The following is a 25,999-nucleotide window of genomic DNA, read 5'->3' as shown; positions in this document are numbered from 1 at the left end:
GCTGACACACGTTCGCAGTTAGTGCAATGGTAACGGCCACAGCTGTTTTATTTATTCTGTGGGAGACCCCTGTTCTCACATCACCACATTTTCACATAAACCTCGGGGGAATATTTTTGGGATTTGTTTTTTACGTTGTCAGTAAATTAATATTACATTGTGAAAATATGTGGGGTGCTCTCTGGTGATGCATTGGTTATCACCCGACCATTGATAACATTGGTGGTGAGTGACATCTGAACCATTCCTGGGTTGCGCCCCACCTTCCACCAGCCCACACCAACCTATACTGGTCAGCATGGTGAAGTATGGTCAAATAACCCCCGTGGCCAACATGGCATGGGGAGGCCTTCATCCAGCAGTAGATTTACAAAGGGCTGTCTATTACTTTATCTTTATTGCCATCAGATGTAGTTTTGTGAAATTAAGTTTTCCATTCAGAGTTGGCCACATGCGTCTCCAAATCCACGCTTTCTTCAACGACTCACCTGTGCTCTGTGGCTCTTTTCTCCAGAAATTATTTATTTACAGCAATCGTTATACACAGTTTGGCTGGTATTACATTAATCATTAACTCCGTTCTCGCTCGCTCCCACATAGGAGCTGTATAACTCACCCTTTCATATGTTTTCCATTTAACTTACAATTTGTAGCGAACTTGAAAACATGTTTTTTGCCAAATAGTGTTTTTTTTTTCTGTCATCTCCGCGAGTCGGAAGGTTACAGCTGGGGGTCCTTACAGCTGGGTTCAGTCTATCCTCTGTTAACAATCGCAGTGCCCCGGCGTACTGTGCTGCGAACCCGGCGACCTTCGTTCGACTCCTTGCCGTGGCTGAAGCCACTGGCAAGTGATATCCGAACCGGGCCTTCGCCTCCATTTCACGAATCTACGCTGATCAGCGTTGTGAAGTGGGGTCATCGAGCCCCCCATGACAGCACGGCATTGGCAAGAGGCCTTCGGCCAACAGTGGATTAACAAAGGGCTGTAATTCATTATAATGATCATTATTGTTCCATCGCCACTGGGCCACAGCATGATGTAGAGAGATTACAGGGCCTGGCATGGTAGCTTTGTGACCCGGGTCACTCTTGCGTTTGAGACTAGCCCTGGTCTCTTGAGTTCCCTGCTGGCTAAACAAATCAACTTGATGTTGCGTGTCTCACCTAGAAATGTTTCACATACCCCCTAGAGATCACACACGTATCCCCGTAGAGACCTCACACATACCCCCTAGAGATCTCACACACGTACCTCCTAGAGATGTCACGTGCACACCCCTAGAGATGTCACGTGTACACAACTTTTTTGACCCACTCCCGTAGACCTCACAACGGCTCAACTGTACATCTGTGCAGGGCCCTGTAGACCTTGTAGCAAATACAACCCAATACGTGTTGTGTTGTGCAAATAAACCTTTGCACAATACGGGTAATTAATAATATTAACGTGAGATTTATATCTTTATTTTTTTTTATTTCCCAATATTTTAAGTGCTCGAAAAAATAAACTATTCTTAGCATTTTGTCAAAGGATTTGACACTTTGAAAAACACATGTTATATTGTGTTTTATTGTTTTGGTGATAGATAAAAATATCATGGGGCGTAAGAGTAAAACATTAATAACCATGACTTGATTATGCATTACAATGCGCTTGTTTTTATACATTATTAAAACAAACGATCTAAAATAACAAATATGCATGTACGATTACATATATTGCACACCACTAAATCGGTAAATCTCTCCGAATGGGCCTATACTTATCAGATTGTACAAGTTAAGCGGAGTTAAGGTTGTTTGGACCTTTAGAATAGACAGCGGTCGTTGTCGTCTTAGGGTGTGAGGTGTCCAGGAGATGGCAGTACATACAGCATTGGGTTTTTTAATCTGTCCGTCGAAGGCTTCGCCGTATTAACCCCCTCGTCGTATACGTGATGAATTTTTTGTAAATTTTATTTGTGGGAACTGGTTTCCTCCCCACATTGCCACATAGCTGCCAGAAAAAAATTATTGTGGCTTTGTTTTGCAAGGTAAATTTTGTAGAGGGCTTCATTAACACATACAGTACATTGTAAGTCGTTGCTTAACGCATGTTCACACAGCACATTTTCCCTATAACCTTGTTCTTCAACCCGGGAATACTATGACTGAATGCTGACTTTATAGTGCAGATGTGATTCAAATGTGCAACGTTTTTACACATTTATGCATGCCTCGCAATGTATATACAGTAATTCCTCACTTAACGCATTTTCGCTTAACGTGGCACTTTTCAGGAACGCATATACTGTGTTTAAATGAGGAATAACTGTACATTGTTCATGCATACACTTGGTGGGGATTTCATTTTTTTACAGAAGTTTGTAGAATGTAGCAGTTTTCACTGGACATATTGTTTCACCCGTCATAGTTTACCGCTTATACATGGGCAGGGTTTCCTAGCCTCTAAAATGTACAATTGATCCGTGTGGTCCGTCCGCCCAACTCACTGCTGAAGCCAGCCATGTGACTTTGAAAGGGTGGTTGGGCTTAGTTGCTTCACAGCTATTACACCGGGCCCCGTATTAACCAGGATTCATTACGCTTGTTGATTTTGCGTGCCGACTTAATATTTCCCACAACTGTGTGCAAGAGCAGAGCGGCTGTTGCACTCCTGATGGCACTTCCATACTAAACGCCCCACTTTAAATTGTGTTGAACGGCACCCACCTTGTGACAAACTCTGCAGCCCTCATCAGTGGATGCGTTAACAAGCGGGGATTACCAGGTGTACGAAATTACAGAGGGAGCTAGACGGCTCTGTTGAAGCGATAAAAAATGTATGAATGTATCCCGTTTGATCTGCCACAATCTCATTGATCGCGTCTAATTTCGTACATATTTTATTTTCACTATTCATGCGATGAGTTGTAATTTGCACTTTAAACATTGTCCTTATGAATACTGTAGAGTTTTGCATGTGAATATAAAATATATATATCAAAGTCACTTATTTCCTGTTAAAATCCCATTAACGCTGATACCTTTGATGTAAGGGAGATGTGCAAGTCATGTTCGTGTTGTAGCTGTATTTGATCATTTTGCTTATGATCAAATCTCCCAGAATGCTCCTCGTCTCGTCAGATCTCAGAAACTAAGTGGGTTTGAGCCTGGATAGTGCTGTGATGGGCACCCATCGTGCATTACAAGTGGTATAGGCTGCTGCTGGTGGGGCTATGTTGTGGGTAACAGTGTAGTGCAGGACAATCTGCGGGACAATCCACTGTTGTACTGTGCTTCTCTGCCCATATCTTTACTTATTGCCTTCAGCAACCCACACTGACCAGCACGGTGAAGTATAGTTAAATAACCTCCGTGACCCACATGGCATGGGGGAGGCCCTTGTCAAATTGCTGCACATATACACGCACGCACGTGTCAATATATTACCACTTCTAAATGCAACTAAGGATGAGCAGTGAATTGGCGACGCGATGGTGGTAATAATAATGCATTAAAGTCATATTTAATTTCCTGTTCTCAACATAACCCGTTCTGCCCCATCCGCTGACGCAGTACATCCGCAACTGTATCTACGCCGAGACCAACCCAAGCCTCACCATGGTGCACAGCTCCACAATCGTCAAACTCTTCCAGGCCGAAACAAACATGGAGGTCGTGAGCCGAGCTCGCTCAGCCTCCAAGCCACCCTCGCTGCCTGTGAAAAACAAGGTGAGTTCGGTACATTGGGAGGGTTGGGGGCGGCGAGAAAGGGCTGCCCTTTGGCCCATAAACAACTTCGTTTTCGTAATCAGCGGCAGCATCAGCATGAGCAGCACAAGAGCACCAAATTGGTAGGCGGTCGGGGTAGATGGACTGGGGAGTGGTGGTTAATACTTTTGGAGCATTTAACCGGCACCGTTGAGACTCCCGGGATGGAATCCAAGCAGCCGACTGTGATTAAACCGGTTTCTCGAGGGTTTGTGATCTCAACCTAATCGCCAATGAACGTATGTAGAAATCCATGCTTTGTCGCTTAATTTGGCATATTCCAGCGCTTGAATTCTTGATAATTATATTTGTTTAGTTTCCATGCTACAAACACTGTACGGTGTTTGCTGGGTATGTAAAATGTGTTATATCTCATGTGGGTTAGAAGCCTAATGAAGTGACGTTAAGAAGGAAGTAGTTCTTGGTATTAATTTCCCATGGCCATTCACTGACATTCGTCACTGCTCGCTGAGGATTGAAATTGTATTTTATTTTTCATTTCATGCCGAGCACCGTTTGAATATATTTACATGTAAAAACAAAACTGTGCAAAGAAATAAAATAACTTATTCGTGTTGTGGCATTATCCTCGGCATCTTTACATTATAAGCTGCCTGTTGTTAAACGCCACTGTCCATATTCAATAAAGATGGCGGCATCCATCGTATATTGCTAATGATGCAAACTAAATGAGCGTTTGGCTATCGAACATGAATGGTTTGGCCTTAAAAGTATCGCCTATAATTGGTGTCGGCTTCGACCATCTGATCGATTATCTGGTTATTCGTCTTGTTCCTGGCTGTTTTGCTTGGCCATTAAATATAGATGAGTGTTTGGGAATACATTTTTACGTGTTCATCGTATACATATTGAAAACATGCTAGTATATTAGCTTTGTCATGGGCATTTTAGAATGAGAGAGACTGCGGAGCCTTGCACATTCGCTTGTTTAATTCTAACTGTGGGTGAACGAAATTCACACTGCGATGATTCAGTGGAGGGTCGCGAATCGACTGCAGAATAATTTCGTTAAAACGTTTCGGTGAATGACAGCGCCTGCAGTGGCTGATGTAATATTGGCAAAAGCCGTTTACATGAGACAAATATAAGAACATTCTCAATTTTTCGTGACTGCAAGGATCCATATTCTTTAGTTATTTCGGTAAAGTCACGTAGGTGAAATTTCTATATTTATTTAAAATGTATTTGTTTTTATTTTATTTTTTCACCTATGTGACTTTACCGAAAGAACCAAAGAATATGCAAGAACATTGATTTTTACACGTGTCGTTTGATTGATGCATCATCAGCTTCGTAATCTATATTATACCACGAATTGGTACATGGTTCCACCACGAACTGACCCATACCTCGTTTAAATTACTAACATAAACGAACATTCGAAGTGATTGGTGTGTCAAAAACTTCACTTGGTATATATATATGAATATATCTATGGAGGGTTATAAATCTTACGTACCCAGGTTAAAACTAAAACATCTTGCAGGTGTGAGTGTGATGTGTGGAGTGTGTTCTACTTCCTGCTTGGGTCACTTAGTTTCTGGGAACTCCTCTGTGCTCTATCAGGCTCACTGACAGTCAAACAGCCACCTCTTAGACAGACACGTCTGCACATTCCAAAGTGTGGTGACATCTCTGGGAGGCTCAGCTTACTGTTTTAGAGGAAACACAGCTTACATTCTTTGCTTTTCTTTGTTTCTTTAGGGCATTTTTTGTTGTTTTATGATAATTATTTATTATTCAGATGAGCAGTGAGCATTGAAGCAGTGCTCAGCTCCTGTTTTGTTGTGCCCTGAGCTAGTGGTAGAATTTCCACATTCCAGTTGTGTGGCCAAGCCTCTCCATAGCACAACCACTGTTGACTTCTCCACGAAGTGGTACTAACTTTATTGACCCTGAAGGGATGATCGACTCGGTCACTTTGCAATCAGGATGTGAACTCCCCATGGGACCTTCTGCTTGGTGAGCCCACTCGATCAGCCACCGAGCAACATGGTTTGTTTTATGCATGTATAAAAGGGAAGAAATATGAATGGGTAGATGGTTAAATACGGTGCGTGGTACATCGGCAGACGCCAAGCTTTATAAATAAAAATGTTGGCCTTGTTGCATGCCAAAGTAACAGTACGTTATAAATCACCCGCTTTCTGTTCAACGAGCACTAAAAAAGGTGACTCATTTAGACTTGTGAACGACATTTGTGTTAGATGCCAGTTGAAAGGGCTGCTTTCTCATATAAGCTCAAAGTTTGTAAAGTTAACTTTGGCCTTAAAGTATATACCACACCATATGGTCAGCAGGCTTAAGATCCACATCATCCCTTCTGCTTTCAACATGTGCGGTCATAATCCATTTAAGAAGCTGCGTTAAGACGTCAGCTATCACGAGCCACCAATGAGGCCATGAGCAAATCATATTACTTCACATGTGGACCACACATGTCTATTAAGTAATGGATTTGAAAAGCTGGTGGTTATCGGAGGTGTTGAAACTTAGTGTTTTGCGATTAGCTTTGATACGATACGGTGACTGGTGAAGTCTTTCGACTCTCTAAGCATTGGGTTGTTTAGATTTTCAACTCTATCAAGGGTGCTGTATTAATTAGGCATTGCATGGTCCGCTCCTCTTGCGATTCAATGAATTGTTGTCATCTGAGGTCATGGTTTGTTTCAAGAAGCAATGCTTTTTTATTGTAATGAATTCAATATAATTGACATTTTATAGGGTGTCTACATGCAGCCGCATATCCAAACGCTTTACAGGATATAAAGAATGATAGGATTTGGGTACAATGATGGCAATGGACACGGAAAATAAAGTTAAAAGAATACTATAAAATTAGGAAACATTTTAGCCACGTGCACCTTAAAACAAATGATTCTTAAGAGAATATAGCACCTCTAGTGGCTACATTTTGTGAGGGAACCAATTACATGGAACTTATGGGAATCGTAAAGTAATCGATTGTTGTATGTTACATCTCTACATTCATTGTCAGTGTATCTGACCGGGTGGCTTGGCTGTAGAACGAGAGCCGCTCATAACCAGAAAGAAGGTTGTGTGAGTTCAAATCCTGGTTGGGGGTTGACTCGCCCCCATCATTCCTCCAGGGTTGATAAAATTAGTTTAACTTAGCAGGGAAGTCAGCAGTAGTTGTCCTCTAAAGAGTTGCCCCCAGCCATAGAAATATGGAATTTCCATCACTCGCTCAGGACATTCACTTTGACTGACCGCCACTGTAAGAGTCGATTTTAATTGATAGATCATTACATGCCTGGTAATAATCCACGATAACTTGATTAATAGCAGCTAGTTTGTGCTTATGAACAGTTTTTTCAGTAGCTTAGATGGGACCTGGCCTCTTTTAGCATTTATGTCATGGTATTTATGAGGGTTTGATCAAACTTGGACTATGACGACATCACCCGGAATGTGCCCAATCTTGTTTATGCCCTGGAAGCTTTGCAGATATGAGGTTGGTGGACAGTCCTTGCACGCGTAACCACTGTGCTTAACAGATGGCATTGTGGGCAGCAAAGTGCAGTGCGGGGGACATTTTTTGTTTCTCCTGTATTCCTGTTCTCTCACAGCTCCGTTCCCTGCTGTCACCGACTTGCAATGTCCAGTGTGGCGAAGTATGGTCAATTATTCCCCACCCATGACACACATGGCATGGAGAGACTCTCATTGGGCAGCGGATTGTCAAAAGGGCTGTACATGTACGCAGTGAAGCTCCGGTTTGATCGAGCACAGTTTATGGCTCACCGTTTCGGAGACCTGTGTTGGTTTTGGAAATTATTTGCCCGTATAACACGTAGGCTTTCGCGACCCAATATTTTTCATTATAAAGGTTTTATGGGTTAGATCGCGTAAACATGAATGTGTCGTTGCCCCACCACCACCCGACACAGCCAGTTAGTAAAATTTGTCACGAAAACGAAACGTGCTGGAGAGTAAACTCACAACATTTACAATTGGAGTACGATGTTTGACTGGTGATTACAACCCGTTCCATCATGCAGTTTACCATAATTGTGAAGTCTTCCTGTTTTGGTCTTAAATAGAATATAGTAAAACCTCGGATTGCGAGTAACTTGGTCTGCGAGTGTTTTGCAAGACGAGCAAATTTTTTAAATAAATATGAATTTGACAAACGAGCGAGGTCTTGCAATACGAGTAGTACATGTACGCTTTGTCTGCCGAGTGTCACGTGATCACACCTGATATACGAGTGCTTTGGATTACAAACACGTTTCCGGAACGAATTATGCTCGCAATGCAAGGTTTTACAGTAATGGTAATGTCATCACTGTGAGCCTATCAGGTGCACAGACCAGAGAGGGGCTCGTATAGAATTTGTCATTTGGATTCTGAGTTTCTTCTTGGTTCCTCTCCCCAGCAAGCGGGAGACCTGCTGTGGTCCATCACGGCACCATACCAGATCACCCTGGTGAAGGCCAGCAAGGTGAACACTGACGAAGCCATGAAGGTACCGTACCCCAATCCCCACCCTGCACCGGTTTCACTCGTTTCACGTCGCACCCACTTCCAAAACCCACCGGAGGAGTTGAAACGTCCCGCTCAATCACGGAGAATTCTGTGCCCCCCCCTGGCAACAGCGGCTGGGGGGGGGGCCTTATCTTTGATAGTCGCAGCCTGCATGTCACCTTTAAAAGCCACGAATTAAGAGAAAGTTTTTGTCATATTAGAGAAAAGCCTCCATCCCTCTCGGAAATGTGTGCCCGAGCTGCACCAGAGTCTTATCGGTCCCGGATCAGACTCATCAGCCATCTTTGGACCCATGGACAAGGCAAATGATGGAAAGCCCGGTCAGCCTCATCTACGAGAGGTTACCGGCGATGTTAGAGTCCAGGTGGATTCGGTAAATTCCAAATTCGTAAGTTTCAAACAACACGCAAATGTGTAAAAAGCACTCGACCTTTGTGCATAATGCAAAAACTATCACCATTTCCTGAAGAAGTGCATTGTGGTTCTCTTTCAGGAAACACAAAGGCCGAGTGCTTTTTACACATTTGCGTGTTGTTTGAAACTTATGGCTTTCCAGCCTGCACTATTTTCCTTTATGATAGGTTCTTTTTTTATCATCGTTTACAGATCTGATTGAAATTGCAAGTCATTAAAATATATTCATATTGTACAAATTATAGTTATGCAACAGTACCCCGCTGAAGTCGCATTGCGATAGCTATTGTAAGCGACACGTATGTGGCGTACTGGATATCCAGAGACCAATTAGTGATTCACGTTTTGGAATGCCCTGCTAACTTTGATGTTGCTCGTTGCCTTTCATTCGTCCGCCTGAGCAGTTGAAGCGGTAAGTCGGCGTGCTCACAAGCGGCTTGTGAATTGTACGTGCCCCATGTCCATGGCCATCCTAAACGAGTTATTGCCATCGCAAAGAAACACCGTTTTTCCATCGCAGGCGCTTGCTACCATCGACACAAACAATCCAGCTGTTCTTTTTATCCTTTATTTTGTTTCTCTTTTGTATTTTCTGGTAACCCAGGTCACTCTTGAAAATTAATTTTATCCTCTGACCTCTTGAGTTCTCACCTGGTTAAGCATAATAAAATTTCAACTTGAATCTCTCGGTGCTTTGAATCTCATCCTCATCTGCCTGGTTTTTTGTATTTTTTTCTCTCTCCATTTGGTCATGTTCACAGCAAGAGCCCTTGTCAAGTATCATGTGCATTGGAGCGTAACACTGTTGAACATTATCAGAAAACATAATACATTGGCCAGCATGAGTGTGCCAATTTCTCTAATCGCTTAAATCTCCATTACTTTTCTTTTGCTGTTGGCAGTAGAAACGGCCAGTCACATGTCTAAATTAACACAAGACGTTCCTGGCAAGTGTTGCAAACAATCCTAGTGGCAATCAACTTTTCCTCCTGGTGCGTATAGCACTCGGTATTAAACGAAACATTGAATTGATACCCATCACGCTTTTGTGCATGCGAATTAAATGTAATCGAGCGATTTGAGCGTTACCATCATCCATGTCACTGTTTATCATTCGATCCTTTCATTGTCCTGTTGAAAGGTGTAAGCCTATACGATAACGTTTAGGTCTTGTTTTCAACTAAGAGCAGTGAGAGCTTCACTGGGCTTCGAGTGCTATTATCCAGGAGGGGTGTGACTCATGAGTAAATATTTATGGAGTAATGGGACTTGAACCTGAAGCACCTGAGGCTCAGTTGGCAGCTAGGTAGAGGTACTCGGCAGACACGTAATCTCTTTTTTACGCCTGTTCACACAATCTTCCACTGCACACTTGGGCACACGCGCACACACAAAACAAAACATTTCACACGCCGCTTCACAATAAACACATGCACACACACACTGGCTGGCTGAAAAACACGTTGCACACCAAACAAACGCACACGTGTACACGCATGCATACATGCATTTTGCAATCGCACTTAACCACGCATGCACACACGTACAAATGAACAAAACAAACCATTTGACACCGCTACTGCACAATAATTTGCACGCACACTCAAAAACACTCCACACGCCGAACAAACGCACACACGCACAACCTCGCATGTCGCAAACACACACACGGCGCACACACGCACAAATTCCACAAACTCTCTCGACCGTCGTAGCTGGTGGTGAAAGCCGGCCTCTTCCACGGCTCCGAGCTGCTGAGTAAGACGGTGACGAGCTCCGAAGTGCCGGCGAGCGCCGACCTCACGTGGAACGAGCGGCTCGAGTTCGACGTGCTGACGGGCGACCTCCCACGCACGGCGCGCCTCTGCCTCGTGCTCTACGCCGAGTTCGAGGGCAAGAGCGGCCGGCGCGGCAAGGCCATCAAACCCGACAAGACGATGGGCAAGAGCAGCGTCGGCAAGCGTGCCCGTCGCTCGGTGAGCAAGGGCGTGGTGTGGGGGCGTTCGGAAGGGGGCACGTGCTCACGCGTGCCTGCCGTTTGCCCTGAGATAACGGGCAAGCTGCCCGCGACCAGGGAATTTCCCCAGTCTTGACCAATCTCTTTTTTTTAACTGGGTAAGGCCTACTGATCTACGTAGCTCTTTTTAAGAAGCGACCTGGCTCATAAACGATAGCCCAACAAAGTGGCTTATCACGTGGAAATCGATAGCAGCCAAATACCCTGAACGCATGTTTCTAAATTTGGAGGGAAAAACCAGAGGACCGAGAGAAAAATCCACGCAACCACGGGAAGAACATGCAAACTTCTCATTTTCAGCAGGCGTCAGCGTCGAATACAAACCCACGACCTCCTGTATACCAGGCGATCAGAGATAACATCTAACCATCGAGGCACCAGATAACATCTTGGAACCGAAGCAAGGTTGAGCCTCGATCGTGCTTGGATGGGTGACAGCCACAGTATGAGAATAGCTATCGGCTGCTGGGGGCTATGTTGTGGGCAGAATAGGGAAGGGCTTAATAAAGGTTTCCTTTGGGTTAATGCGCGTAAGTATACGTAGGTCGTTAAACCCGACACAGCCAATTGGTAAGGTTTGTCACGTAATCAAAATGTGCCAGTTAGTTACTACTTCAGCACACGGGCTTAATAACACGTTCATACTTACATGATCTAACCGAAAAAAACCTTTGTTATGGATAATATTGTTCGTGAAGTCCTACGTTTTATAGTGTAGTGCAGCAAGATCCGTTGTGCTGTACTATGCTCCGACATCTATGCTCTGCACCATCAACTCACACTGGCCAGTGTGGTGAAGTGATGGCTAATATCCCTTATGACCTCATATGGCATGAGAAGTCCTTCATCCAGAGGGGGATTATACATTATGGTTATTTTTATTAAGAGCCAATTGGGACCCCAATACGTAGCTGAGCTGCATAACCAGTTAAGCGCCGATTGAGATCAGAAATCTCTTTTGTTTTATGAAGGACACCTCGGATATTTTCTAATGTTCTGTTTGTTGCCCTGCAAATCCACAGCACCGTTGCTGTTGCTTCGCACGGTGCAAGTCAATTTACACTAGACACATCATTGATCTGCAAAAAGCTGTGTACACTGAGACCCCGGTGACTCAACTGCTTGACGTCTGAATTTGTTTTTTTCCACTACAGGATCTCCCCATTGCCTGGGTGAATGCGATGGTATTCGACTACAAAGACCAGCTCAGGGCCGGGGAGGCCGTGCTCCATACATGGTCATCCTTTCCAGGTTGGTGCCAGCAAGTCGGCATGCTTGGCTCGCCGCTAAGAGCCATTTCCACATCAAATCTGTCTGTCCTCCTGACGACGCTTGTTGTAATAACTCGCGAAACATCGTACTCAGATTGTAAATGTTGTGGATTTGCTCTCTGACACACCAGTGCGTTGTACTGGTAACGAATTGGCATGTGCCGGGTGGTGGCGGGTTTAACGACACATTTATATTTTCGCGATCTAACCCAAAAAACGTGTATTATGCATTTCCACATGTTTAGCAAGCGCAATACCTCGTGCTGTGGGCTTAACACCAACAAAACCTCGTGACAGTTCAGAATTATCCTCATTGCGCTTGTGAAATGTCTGCCCTGGATTCCCCAGGGTTTGGTGACGCTGAGAGTCAATCCAGAGGCGCCACAAATCACACCGAGAAATGCCTTTGTTTTATTCAAACACAGTTGCTGAGCACAGGCCTACGATAAAAGGCACTTTCAAAGTTGTACTGGAAAGCACGTTTTTGAATTTATCAAGGTTATTATAAGAGCTTTTGGGAAAAGTGAAGTTGGGAGGGAATTGCAGGGTCCTGCAGTGTGGCATTTAAACGCATTTTCCTTTATAAGATAAAACAATGAGTGAAGTTGCCAATACGATACAATCCCGACATACAGAGCGTCAAAATGTGACCGCGTCTCAATATGCTGCACACAAACGGTGTGTGTATATATATTTTGTGGAGGTAGTCCGTTGTAGGCAGTCCATCATAGCGCTAGAATGGAAAGTCTTGAGGCTGAAATTGAACAAAGGCAGGGAGTCGACAACACTGATCGCTGGGGGAAGGGGGTTCTTGATGATGGGGTCGACAGAGGAGAATGAGTGAAGGTTCACTGGAGGATGCAATATGTTACAGTTGCTGTAGCGAGCAGACATCGCGTAGATATGTACGTGGACATGTACGTAGGATTTTCCTGATGAACGCTGTCAAGGAAGAGTAAGCGCTCGCTTGGCAGGCAGTGGTTTCCACTGGGAGCTATGTTGCCACCGCCGAAGAGGGCATTGGAATATGAGCAGGTGCTGGAACCAGATTTGGATATTTGCGCCATGTGACTCAACTGCTGTCGAGTTACGTGACCATGTCCAGTCTCAGTGCCTCTTAAAAACCAATATATATTTTTAAGCCACATACCAAAATGTTTCGCAATAAAGGAATATTGGATGTGTTCGAGCGCCAGACTATGTTACAGTTAGTTTATAAGTTTTGTAGTGAGGAATTGTGTAGTTTTGAGAGGGCAGTTTTGTTCACTGGATTTGTGGAGGCAGTATACAGCTCAGTTTTATTTCCTTTTATTGCTTTGTTTCCTTCCCGTCATGAAATTGTCATCACGATAATCGAGTTAGCTTGTGTAACTGTTTACAGAGTGTCAATTGCCGGCGCTTTATTCCGATTTGTGTTCATGGTGTGGCAAGTCTAAGTGTGATTTTAATTTGAAGCAGCGTTGTTTTTAATTCTGTGCACAGCCTGCTCGCATTAGATCCGTATTTGACCTTGAAAACAAATGACCTCGCTAAACAGTGCAGTGGACACAAAAGACGGGGACACTGCCACCTTGTGGAGTGAGAGTTGTGAACGCAACATGAGTGTTGTTGCTCTTTCACATTGTATTTCCTTCACAATCGTATGGAAAATCTAATAGCACGATAATGTTTAGTTTTATGCAGCATCGTTCATGCAACTTGCATCTTACAATCGCTGATGAACCATGGACGAGCTGAGCTGAAAGGTAGCCTAGACGGTGAGCTGGTGTCAACAATTACCCAGGCTCTGATGTCCTCTATATATCAAGATGTTTTTAGGAAATCTGTGAGTGTTTCTACATGCCATTCATTGTTTTCTGTGATTAAGTGGAAGTTATAATATTGAGGCGAGAAAGACATAATTGGATGTACATACATGCAGACACTAGAATTCGTTTTTCTATAAAAAAAAATGTAAAGAAGATCATTGCCGAGTGAATGTACAATTTAGCATAATCATTCACGTGCAATAGGTAAGTGAGTGGTCACTGTTTTAAAACGTGGGAGAAAGCTAAAACTATGGTTATTAATAGCAGGTGTATGCTTGAAATGGGAATATTGCTTGAGAATTTAGAGATGAGACAGCCTCAGTAACAATGTGTGCTATGAAATTAGATATGCAAGATCTGGACAAAGTTTAGATTTTTTCATCACACTAATAACTTATTGGGTTCTTCTTATTAAATGGGGAGTTGAGAAGTGGCGCAGTGGTTAGCACACTTCACTATGAAACCGGTAGTCTTGAGTTAAATTTCCAGCCACGGCTAACAACCGGTGCTACGCAACCTCATTTCACCATCCCCCGCCGACCGGCGCGATGAAAGATGGTCAAAACACACCCATGACAGACACTGCATGGGGGGGGGGGCGGTGTGGTCCTTCATGCACTCGTACGATCGACATAGGGCATGGTACATCTTGCGCAGGCGATTTCTAGATTCCTGGTAACAATGAACGTTGCCCCTTCTTGGTTCTTTCGGTAAAGTCACGTAGAAGGGAAATAATAAAATAATAAAAAATTCAACATAATAAAATACAATTCTCACGACGTTTCGGCCACAACGCAAGCAGCCGTCCTCAGGTGAAGAACAGGTCTGAGGACGGCTGCTTGCGTTGTGGCCGAAACGTCGTGAGAATTATTTTATTATGTTTTATTTTTTATTATTTTATTATTTCCCTTCTACGTGACTTTACCGAAAGAACCAAGAAGATGAATCCCTGCAGTCACGAAAGCTTTAAATCGAAAAATGAACATTGCCTGCGCGGGTGGCGGGTCTTAACCACGTCCGCCTGCTCATGGTGCAGATGACATGGACGAGGAGATGCTGAACCCCATGGGCACTGTGCACACCAACCCTAACACGGACAGCGCCGCCGCTCTGCACATTGCCTTCTCGGAGTACAGCAAAGGCCCCGTCTACTACCCACCGTTTGAGAAGGTGGCGATGCGTACACGTGTACATTTTAAGAAATTAAATTTGCCCGTCGCTGGTCCGGTCTGTTGTTGACGTTGCTCGCTGATGTAAATGGTGCTGTAGAGAAGTCAAGTTGGGGCCCGTTCTGACTGGAAGGAACCAGAAAGCCATGGTGTTGATGATGAGCTATGTACAACTGACGGCCTTGGACCGAGGTCATCAAAACTGATCAAACTTTTTCACCTTGATAATCTTTGGTTTAGAAATGTCTAAATCCTCTGTACAATCGTTGAGTCTTCAGAGCGAGGAGTAGTATTGTAAAAAAAACCGAAGAATCATGTAGGTAACGTGTGGGGTAATAATCGAGTCCCTTGGGTGACACTTAAACCACTAATTTTCATAAGATTTGGGCATCACTTTTCTCTTGTAGGCGAGGGATGCGCCGTGATTATGAATTTGTCACCAGCGCGTTTCGCAACCTGGGTTAGCCCGGGTGACAAATGCAATCCATGCCCTGATTTACACGGCCGATTTGGTGCCAGATTACAAGTAAATACACATGCTGGTTATTGTAAAGACATGCGGATACAATTTACGGATGCTTTCCCAGAATAATGATTAACTGGGTAAACGTGCGTATTATTAAAAAAAACATCCATTTGCAGGCTTGCGGATACGGTTGTCGTGGATTCTTATGGGTGTGCGACGGTTGTCGATGTCATGGCTAGGCCTTGAGCCACGTCGTCACTCACGATGCACGCCCGATCTCGTGGAGATATTGTAAACTAAGCAGGTTTAGGCCTGGACAGTCCTTGGATGGATAGCCACCATGTGCACTTGGTTTTCAGAGGGCAGTGTGGGCTGTGCTGCTTGGCAGTCAGCAGAGGGCAGTGCAGAAACAAATGATTGTTGATGTGTCAACTTCCCATCATGAATGTATTGAGTTTATGTTACTTGTTTACCACTTCCAAGGCAGTTTCACAAATTCAGAAAGTATAATGGTTTAGACGAAGTGATATTCCAACTTCATGGGAGCATAGACGATTGGTGTGCGGTTTATCGGAGTTCCCTGGATAGCCTCTACTCAATTAATTGGGCTTTTGCAATCGCAATTGTCCGTAAGGAAATTCCAAAGTATTGCTAATCAAATAAGTGTTGTCTTTTCTCACCATACCACAGATTATTGAGAAGGCCGCTGAAGTGGCCAAGTCAACTGACATGAAGAATGGTGGAAGTGGGGTAAGCATTGTGCATGCACCCTCTGCTAACACAAAGATCCTCCATATAGCCTTAACAGACTGTTGGGGAAAGTGCTGTTGGCGAGCACCTATGAAGGCCAGCATGGCACATTAGGGGGTTAAGTGGCAATTACCGCACCCGGCTGCATTTGTCTCCCCATTCACTAATGTGTATACACCACATCAGGTCGTCATTTAATGCTGAGTCGACCTCGAGGAGGCCCAGGACGATTGAAACATTCGCCATTGTAATCGGTCGTGGGCAGGAATCAAACTCGGGTTGTCGCTTTCGTAGCGCAGTGCACTAACCACTACGATACCGCTCCCCATCGGTTAACACACACGCCCGCAATGTGTAGAGTTGAAGGGACGTTAAGCGTATTACATAACTATTTCTATTTTTATTTTACTCAAAATGTTGGCTTCGCTTGGTGTGGTCATGGTGCATGGATGAATGTTTCCCCATAGTTTTAAATTCTTGTGATATTTCAGTAAACATCAGAGGGGGGCGGGGGGGGGGTTTGGAGATATATTCGGGAAGAAGATCGTTTCCTTTGCTCATCGTTAACACAGACCGCCTGTGTCTATTACTTAATGTGTGCTGCAACAGTGGAATTTACGCTTTTGTAGAAGCATTGGGGGAAACGGGCACGAAATTAGAAAATTATGCGCCTTCGTAGCAAGCTGCCAAATGTAATTTCCATCACCATTTTTCATGGCTTAATCACGATGTCTTCGACAACAAGTGTCACTTTGTGAGAAGCGGCATTTAGAATGTTTCTTTTGGACCATAGTCACTTGGCTGTGGTGGTACTGTGTCAGTTGAGATGCTTTGAGGGAGAGCTGTGCATTTTTGAAGATGAATTGAAGCAAAGCTGGAAATAATACCACTGATGTCTGCAGCACTACTGATGGCCCTTTGTTTGTAAATAAAGAGCCACAAGCATTATTTTTCATGTTTTAATACTGGGTTTTATACCTTGAAGCCTGGGATGCCTCGTGGCCTTTTTTCAAATTACCGTTTATAGTTTTTTTCTGAAAAACATTTTTCATTTTTGCTGCTTTGGCAGTCGCTGGGCATGCACCGATGATAACATTGATTCGTCAAATTTAAATTCGGTTATAATGCTCGTGATACGTGCATCGGCTCGTGCGTGTGAAAATTCATAATTTAGGACGGGGTATAAACGTTACCAACCAGCATTGCCCAGCGTGTGGGCAAGTGTGATAAAATAACAGTGTCTGTAGGACGTCCTGCAGCAGTGGATTGACAAAGGGCCATATGCATTGTAGCTTGCTCCTACTGGACAACTGTGACAAAGAGCTTCACGGCTCATCAGATTCCTCCAGGATGAATAAAGATTTTGATTCCTTATTATTATGTTTGGAATTCTGTAAAAAATGATTAGCAAATTATACAGGGGGGGGAGGGGTGGGGGTAGTAATTCCATGATTCTAAGACTGTAATGTTGAGCTGTCGCCAGTCTGTTTAGCAGAGCAGAGGCAGACAGCTACCAGGCTTGTGATTCAACACATTTTTTTCACACAAGTGCAGTTTATTCAAATAAAAGTTGTTTTTAAGTTTGTGTTTATTTAAGTACGGCAACAATCTACTGCATTGGAGGAGAAATCGAAAATACGGCGCAAAAATGAATCAGTATTGGAGACTACATATCCTGTGATGTTGTGTTGACTCGGACAAATAACTTTTAAACTGTTCATTGTACAAAAAAGTTGCAGACGTGTCAAACGGATTCAGAGTGAATATTTAAATCTGACGCGTAACGGAAAAAAAATGTTCATATTACTCGATCTGCGCGCATGTATTTTTTTTATTCAAATATGCTCGGCTGTTTTCGTCCTCCTCAACGGAAAAATCACCGTGTCTCTTGGTGCCCAACTCTCCGACTGACGCCACCCCCCGCTCCCCTCACCCCCGCCCCCCCCCTCCCGTCTCGTTTCGTAACAGGGACGGGCTTCCAAGTCGCACATGCAGCAGCTACGCGAGATCTCGGAGCGCGAGTCCAACTCGCCGCTCTTTGAGCACGAAAAAGACTTGGTGTGGTTCCTGCGGCTCGACTGCCGCGAAGTGCCGCAGATTCTGCCCAAGCTGCTGCTATCCACCAAGTGGGGCAAACACGAGGACGTGACCCAGGTGCGTGCGTGTGCGCGTGTGTGCATGTCGGGCAGCACGTGAGAGCAAAATCTCGCGAATTAATCGTAGGAATCCACCTGGGTTTTAATGACGTCCGATCTCTTCTCGCCCAGCTAGCTAGCCTTGGTTCATAATCAGAATGTTTGTTTTTTATACTGGAAGAATCCGAAGAGCTAAATCCTGACGTAAAGCTTTCGTGACCGCAGGAATTCATATTCTTGGGTCTTTCGGTAAAGTCAGGAGACGACCGCTTGCGTTGCGATCGAAACGTCGTAGTTTTTTTTGTTATTTTTGATTATTTTCTTTGAACCTATCTACGTGACTTTACCAAAAGACCCACGAATCCGATGAGTTGTAAAGCTCTCTTTCACAGATGTCCAGGAGGGGCGGGTAAGAATGTTACAACAACAAACAATACAAAAACACGATAGTCATGCAAAGTACAGGAAAAGCAAACAAATCACTCAAAAACATACAAATCAAACTAAACCATCCCCATCCTACCAATGCAAAGCCCACCTGAGGTATTAACTCAGGCCTCACCACTGCAGTTGTCTGCCGATTTTCCACGAAGGATGGATGATGAGTGGGCATGCGGTCCTCCACCCCCTATCCCTTCACTTTGTGCAAACGTGCACTGCCGTGTACTCTCTGAAGTTACTCGCTCAATATCGATTGCGACTCACAGATGGCAGCGAAGGCGACGGTTGATGAGCTGATGGCGATCGCTGTTAAATGTCAGGTTTTGCCAACTAAAAAAAGAACAAGCCTGCTGTTTTGGAAAGTGGATTTTATTTCTCTCCCATATTTTCTCTGAATTGCTCATCCACCTTCTACTGTCTTTGATTCTCGAGTTCCAAGCGAACCGGCGACAAAACAAACAACTTTTTCGGTAAATCAATAGAAGCATGATTACATTCCAGTTACGTTGCGACTGGAGCCTTGTCATGAAACAAAGTAACGTCCTTCAGAAACTCTTTCAGCCCGGTGTTGCACCATGCGGAGGACAACCCCGTAGCGTGTTTTTGTCACATCTGCGGTTGGATTTGTTACACAACGCCATGCGCAACGCTATGCGTGGGTTTTCTACGGCAATTTTGTATTTCCTCCTCGACGTGTGGAGTAATAGTCTAAAAGGAACTGGACAAACAAACCACGTAGGAATTTTGTTCAAAATTATCCTTCATGCAAAGTGAGGCATTTCTGGTATAAAAATATATATAATGCTTTTGAAGACGATGAACTCGCAATTTCGAGGTTGCCACTTCGGTCTGCCAAGTTAGTTAAACCCACCCATCTCTGTCGACCCAGCAGTATGAATGTGTGCACCCACGGTAAGTCGATCGGCAGGTTGCGTGTGGTGGGTTTAAAGTGTGGGTACTCTCACTGCTTTCAAGATGTCTGGTCATCGTGAAGGAGTCGGCCACATACCCTCTCTAGTAGAGGGGCCCATTCACCAGCGGAGGCTCCATCTTTACCTTTTACCTCCATTGTGATTGTCATCATCATTGCTGTTATTCAGCCAGAAGGAACACTTCTTTGTCTTGAGCCGATGGGTGGGGAAGCAATGCTTTATTCCTTTACTCACTGAGCTCACCAGCACGTGGAAGCACACCAGCACACATTGCAATGTGGGCGAAGGCCCTGGCACATCTGCCAAAGAGTCCATCAATTTGTGTACTGCAGTCTTTGTCTTGGGCAGCTCGTTAAAGCAGCGCTATGTATGTATGTCGAACTTATTTCGCTCGGTACGTAGCCAACCGCGCTAATCAGAGGTGCTATCATTGTTCCCGTCAGATGCAAGCGCTTCTGCAGATTTGGCCGAAGCTGTTGCCAGTCACTGCACTCGAGCTGCTGGACTCGAACCACGCCGACCGCTACGTACGATCCTTCGCCATCAAGTGCCTGCAGCACCTCAGGTACCCCACCACTCACCACCCACCACTCACCACCCACCACCTTACCCACAGTGCTGCAAATAACAGGACAATCATAGCACACATTCACCTTGAAACCACATGGTGCTCTGCAGTAAGGTTTCCACATGTTAAAAGTTGTATTTTATATATATATATCTCACGGATCTCTTTTCTTACTGCCTTGACCTTTGCAATTCCTTCTTCTTGGCTCTGTAATATAATTTGTTGAGATGCTAAAGGACAGTCGATGGAGTCCGTCAAACAAGAAGCTTCTGTGGTAGACGGCACGGCCAGCAGATCTGGCGAGCTGGCGGCATTCGTTTCGCGGCCCTGAGTCTGCCGATGTATCTTTGAAAGTCGAAATTGGTCCAAAGTTTTGCCTGCGTGAATATATGCCGTTGTAAATCATTGGTCCAGAAAGCCCATATAGGATGGTGGACTAAAATGTTATTACATTTTTTCAGCTAATCCCCAACAACAACAACAGCAGCAGCAGTCGCAGCACCAGCTCGCAATGAGTTTTTTCACACATTTATGGTTGGAGATCACGCTCGGTGGCACTGTGGTTCCTTCAAAATTTTTTTAAGTTGGACACAGTTTACGAATTGACTGGTGAACACTTTTTTCCCCGTTATCACTTCATGCTTGTGTCGTCATTTGTGATTCGTCGCTCGCCTTTCGATGAGCGGAAGGCACTTGAGCCTGGAGTCCAGACGGTGGCAGCAGACGATGCCATAAGCGATGGCTCCGTGGTTTATGTTCACGCTCTCACACAAGCATATTTCTTATCTTACATAGATTTATATAGCGCTCTGGTCCAAGGTGCTTTGGAATAATTATACAATTGCACGAAATATGTTCGTGGTTAAGATAAAGAGCAGGTTTCTTAAAAGTGGTGGCGTGTCGTTATTGTGACACTAAGGAGGACAGATCGGAGTGGTTCAGGAAAGGTTGGGATAGTGGTAGGGGTTAGGGTAGTAATAAGGGTTGGGGTAGTGATAGGGGAAGTGATTGGTGTCGTGATAAGGGTTGGGGTAGAGGTTGGGGTAGGCCTGGTCATAGCTGGGGTACCGGGGCAGGGAGTAGCAGTAGGATGGATAAGTGAAAAGAGTTTGGATGTTTTCGGGGAGGAACGGAAGCAGGTCAGTGAAGAAGATTGTTTTAAGTGCAGGAGGGGGGAGTGTGTTCCTCCAGTGAAGGGCAAGGAACCAAACCGTGACTGGGCGCAGGGCGGAGAAAGCACAGAGAGGGACAGTAGAGATTGGGAGCATAGAGAACGAGACATAGCAAGATGAGTGCATCATTTATTGGGCTGTTTAAATCAACGTGGATAATTCAACAGGTAACGCGCGCTGATTTGAAGTGCGCTGAAGGGCCCGCTTTCGGGAATTTCACGTGGTAATTTCGGTCCTGACATTGCTACGCCAATGGCCTACTCCACTGATCAGTGCTGTGGGATGTTTCAATCATTGTGGGGAGGGGGGTGAGGTTTAATATTTAACGGACTCGCAGTCAATCGTTGCGAAAATAGAGAGATCTGGGGAGAACTGGTGCAAACTGGTGAATGGATAAAGGCCCTGCCGATTGAACCATTTACACCTGCTGTGCAAATAACCCACACACAATATAACAGTGCCAAGCTTTTCCTAACTTTAATACGTTATTTTGTGTACCTGTGAAATACGGTGACGTGAACATCTGAATGATTACATAAATGGTGACTGTTCCTGTATCATCCTCTGCCCACACACCTTCTTCCGTGTCTTTTCCCAGCGATGACGAACTCTCTCAGTACCTACTGCAGCTTGTCCAGGTTCTCAAATACGAGCCGTACCTGGACAGCGACCTGGCTAAATTCCTGCTGGAACGTGCGCTCACAAACAGATGCATCGGACACTTTCTTTTCTGGCATCTTAGGTGAGGATTTCACATCAAAAATTCCTTATTTTAACTGCGTGTATGATGTATTAAATGTCTTAAGTGTCTACGTGTAAACATATATGTTGCCCTTACTCTGCTGGCATTTGAGACACGAGTCAAATTGTCTTCTGGTTCAAATAATAATGCGGAATTTATCTCTGTCGGGATTCCTGAGCCAGTGGTGGACATTCAACATTCACGGCACACATTGAAACAATGTCTTGCACATTATACAGGCCGCAGCCTGTGCCACGACTGAAAGAACAGGGAGGGGGTGGCGAAGCCATGGGTCGAGAACCACGGATGTGATGGCTACACATGACACACTGTAGAGGCCCCAGCGTTTCACCGTAACATAAAATATATTTTGTCGTTTCTTGAGTTGAATCGCGACTTTTATACTCACGACGATACGCTGAAGAATCGAGGATCGGCTCAATTGAAATTTTGCCCCTTCGGCTTGCAAATCGAGCGCTCCGACGTCACGTTCAAGGCTGCCCGCTTCCGCGTTATTTTGCCCGCGTCGTTAAGTTGCTCGTGTTACGTGCTCGCCGCAGGTCAGAGATGCACGTTCCGGCCGTGTCGCTGCAGTTCGGCCTCATGCTGGAAGCATACTGCCGCGGAAGCATCGCACACGTGCGCTCGCTCATGAAGCAGGTGGGGTCGTCCGCACTTCACCTCTCCCGGCCGCTGGCAGCCGCCACCTCTGCCATGTGTTTTGTTAGAGTTGCACTGCGCGCTGTTCAAGTTTATTTTGTTTAATTGTGTGAAAACTCAAGAAAGCAGCCTCATTTGCAAGAGTCACCACATGGGTCACCAAATTGAATGAAGTAAATCGCGTACAAATCAGCACAGGAATAGTAACGACTCTGTCTCACGACAAATTGAAGATATTGCACACGTAATTCCATGCAGCGCAAATCGACTCGGGCAGATTGAGTACAGATTGTTGTGTGGCACGATGTCTGATGTTTTCGCTGCACACGCTTGGAGCTTCTTCAGGAGCAGGAACTGAATATTCACAGGAGCTGAATAGGAACCAAACAGTCAGTGGCTAAACGGGAACTGAACATTCACTTCCCCTTAGAATCTCCCAGCACGTGGGGGGGGGGGAAAAAACGTTGGACGTCATGCCGAGCTTTACAGCGCTCCCGTGAAAACCGCAGTAGTTCTGGCAGCTCCTGTCGTGGGGTCAAAGCACAGATTGCATCGCGGTCACCGCGAACGCTTGCTATTGATTTCCCCACAGGTGTGCCCGCGTGAGTGCGTGTGTGTGTGTGTGCCATCAGTAGCGTTAATGGAGTGATTTATACGACTTCCAAGCAATTCGTATTAGCCCTGCTGGCCTCAATTCACACGTGGGATGGTGAGCAACGCGAGTCGGCGCCCGTGCTCAATTTGCTCGCCAAACCTCCGGCGCGCCCCGAGATGGTTTTCCCGTCGGGAGTTGCTTGCGTGCATTTTAAGGCGGCGATGGAATGAGGGGAGGCCACCCGCACTTTTAAGTTTGGCGAGAAGAACGAATCGCGTGAAGTGTTTTGGAGTGCTTTGAAACATTAATTGAAGCACCAAGTGGTTAGCCCTTGGTAACGCTTTGAATCAAGGATTCAATTGCACTGCAGACAAGGTCTTGGCTGATGTTACTTTCTGTAGGCTTACGCCCATTCCATTCATCTGTACCACGTGGTGCTTTGAGTGCAACAAAAAACACTTCTTCATTGCCCTCCCCCATCAGCTGTGAGTAGAAACCTTAGCCTTGTATTTCAGAGGAAAACTTTTTGCAGTATCAGCGTAACATCCTGACGAGAGGCAGTGATTAAATGCGCTTCGTACGAATGCAATTCCTAAACTGTTTTCACAAACGATGGAGTCGTAGAAGCCTGAAGTGCCCCGTAACCGGTTTTTAACCTACCAGTCGAAACCAAACCCGCCTTGCCATATAGACACCACTCAAGGGGATCATTGAGTTATGAGCTATACCAGTACATTGCAAGTTTGGGTGGGGGGATTTCGGGATGAGAGGCTATTTATGAAAGCAGTTTTATACAACGACATTTAGATTTATATGGAATGTAAAATGTGACTGGGCTGGAGCGGTGGCACAGCGGTTAGCGCACTTACTGTGGTATACATCCAATGAGCTTAATTAATTTCACGGCCGCAGCTGTAACATCAATGGCGAGTGATGTCTGAATTATTGCTGCGGCACAGTCAAGAATGAAGTACGGTTAAACAATCCCCATTACCAAACCAATCTTATTCGATTCATTCTCAGAGTTGAAATTTTGCCAAAGTAAGTGCGGCACGAAACAGAACGTGATTGTTTTTTTGTGCAGTCATTGGTGACCGATCGCAGACCTTCAAGATTTTCCCCTTCAGGAACCAGTTTAATCAGAGGTGGTAATATTCGTCTTGACATTGCTGCACGTTGGCCGACTTCCATGAACAGTGCTCTGGGACTTTTCAAACATTCAGGGGTTTAGTTTTTAACTCACGATCTCTCTGATGCCAGTGTGGTGCTTTGACCTACAACTAAGTTTTTTATTTTACCAGGTAAGGCCCACTGAGCTATATCGCTCTTTTTCAGAAGCGAAATGGCCACAAATAGCCCAACGAAGTGGTTTATTGTGTGGACATTTATAGCAGCCAAATACTCTAAACGCATATTTATCAATGTGGAGGGAAAAACCGGAGGACCCAGAGAAAAATCCACGCGACCACGGGAAGAATTTGCAAATTCAAAATATACAGGCGTCAGGGTCGGGATCGAACTCACGATCTCCGTCATACCAAGCGAGGTAGTTAACGTCTCGCCACCACGGCGCCCCACTGAGCCACCCGGCCACCGTGACAAAGTTGCCAGGGTTGATAGCTGGAAACTCAATCTACGCCGTAGGTATAAAAAAAAACCCTCGGCATAGCTGGGGAGGTGACGGCTGACCTAGGCGTGCTCCCTGGCTCCCCCCCCCCCCCTCCCGCAGTGCGAGGCGCTCACCAAGATGAGGGCCATCAATGACCTGGTGAAGAGCAGTTCCATGAAGTCGAACAACAAGGCGAAGGTGATCGACGCGATGCACGCCACCCTGCGGCAGACGTCCTACACGGAGGCGCTCACGGGGCTCCAGTCTCCGCTCAAGCCCTGCGTCATCCTCAGCCAGCTCAAGTGAGCATCTCGCATATTGAACCCGTGCTCGTTGTGCTACCCGCCGTGTGTGTGTGTCGAACTTTTTTTCGCACAGTACATAGCCAACCGTGCCGGTGGTGCACGAGCACAGATAACAAACACTCGACACATTCGTCAATAACACTGTGGCCCTTAAGAGGGGATAATATATGATTGGCGACGTTTTGTGTAATGGCTCTTCTCATTGAAGAGGGCCTTTTAATATAAAGATGGACCATTGCCTGAAATGTCATGTTTTTCTATTTTTTGGGGATTGCTTTGTTTGGAATACAGTTATGCTATGGCAGACCTATTGGATTTACACAGCCAATCTAATCAGTATAGGACTAAGACCCATATCTTGAAGAGAGGGTTTTTTACCTATCACATCTGGTACTCGCCATCAATGGTTTAAGCAAGCCTGACTGCTGCTGCTGAGAACACTGTCAAAATCAATCCAGAGTTTTGTTTTATCGAATCACTGCTGAAATTACATCCTCCAAAAAGGCCGTGCCGTTCACAAGAACTGTAAAATATTCTCTTTTTTTGCGTGGAGCGGCAGATATTTACGAAGGTAATACATTTCCCTGCTTATTTGTTGTATTCGTATGTACAGCCACATAGTGGGGGGAAAGTTATTTTTAAATTATAGCAGTTGCAGGTAA

At 45.1% G+C, this 25,999-nt stretch overlaps 1 protein-coding gene across 1 annotated transcript in view; it reads left to right on the top strand.

Moving 5' to 3' along the window:
* Positions 1 to 25,999, top strand: part of PIK3CD (phosphatidylinositol-4,5-bisphosphate 3-kinase catalytic subunit delta) — a 71,736-nt gene that overhangs the window by 32,506 nt on the left and 13,231 nt on the right. The window contains exons 6-16 of the mRNA XM_078607760.1: positions 3,559 to 3,714; positions 8,174 to 8,263; positions 10,413 to 10,673; positions 11,869 to 11,965; positions 14,830 to 14,963; positions 16,119 to 16,178; positions 18,147 to 18,332; positions 20,130 to 20,251; positions 22,025 to 22,168; positions 22,729 to 22,828; positions 25,153 to 25,334. Of these exons, the coding sequence (XP_078463886.1) occupies positions 3,559 to 3,714; positions 8,174 to 8,263; positions 10,413 to 10,673; positions 11,869 to 11,965; positions 14,830 to 14,963; positions 16,119 to 16,178; positions 18,147 to 18,332; positions 20,130 to 20,251; positions 22,025 to 22,168; positions 22,729 to 22,828; positions 25,153 to 25,334 (1,532 nt within the window). The remainder of the gene's footprint in view (positions 1 to 3,558; positions 3,715 to 8,173; positions 8,264 to 10,412; positions 10,674 to 11,868; positions 11,966 to 14,829; positions 14,964 to 16,118; positions 16,179 to 18,146; positions 18,333 to 20,129; positions 20,252 to 22,024; positions 22,169 to 22,728; positions 22,829 to 25,152; positions 25,335 to 25,999) is intronic.

The sequence above is a fragment of the Lampetra planeri genome, chromosome 28 (genome assembly GCF_965212315.1).
Source record: "Lampetra planeri chromosome 28, kcLamPlan1.2.h2, whole genome shotgun sequence".
Lineage (NCBI taxonomy): Eukaryota > Metazoa > Chordata > Hyperoartia > Petromyzontiformes > Petromyzontidae > Lampetra > Lampetra planeri.
Note: the sequence above shows the minus strand (reverse complement) of the source record. Positions and strands in the feature narration are given on the sequence as shown.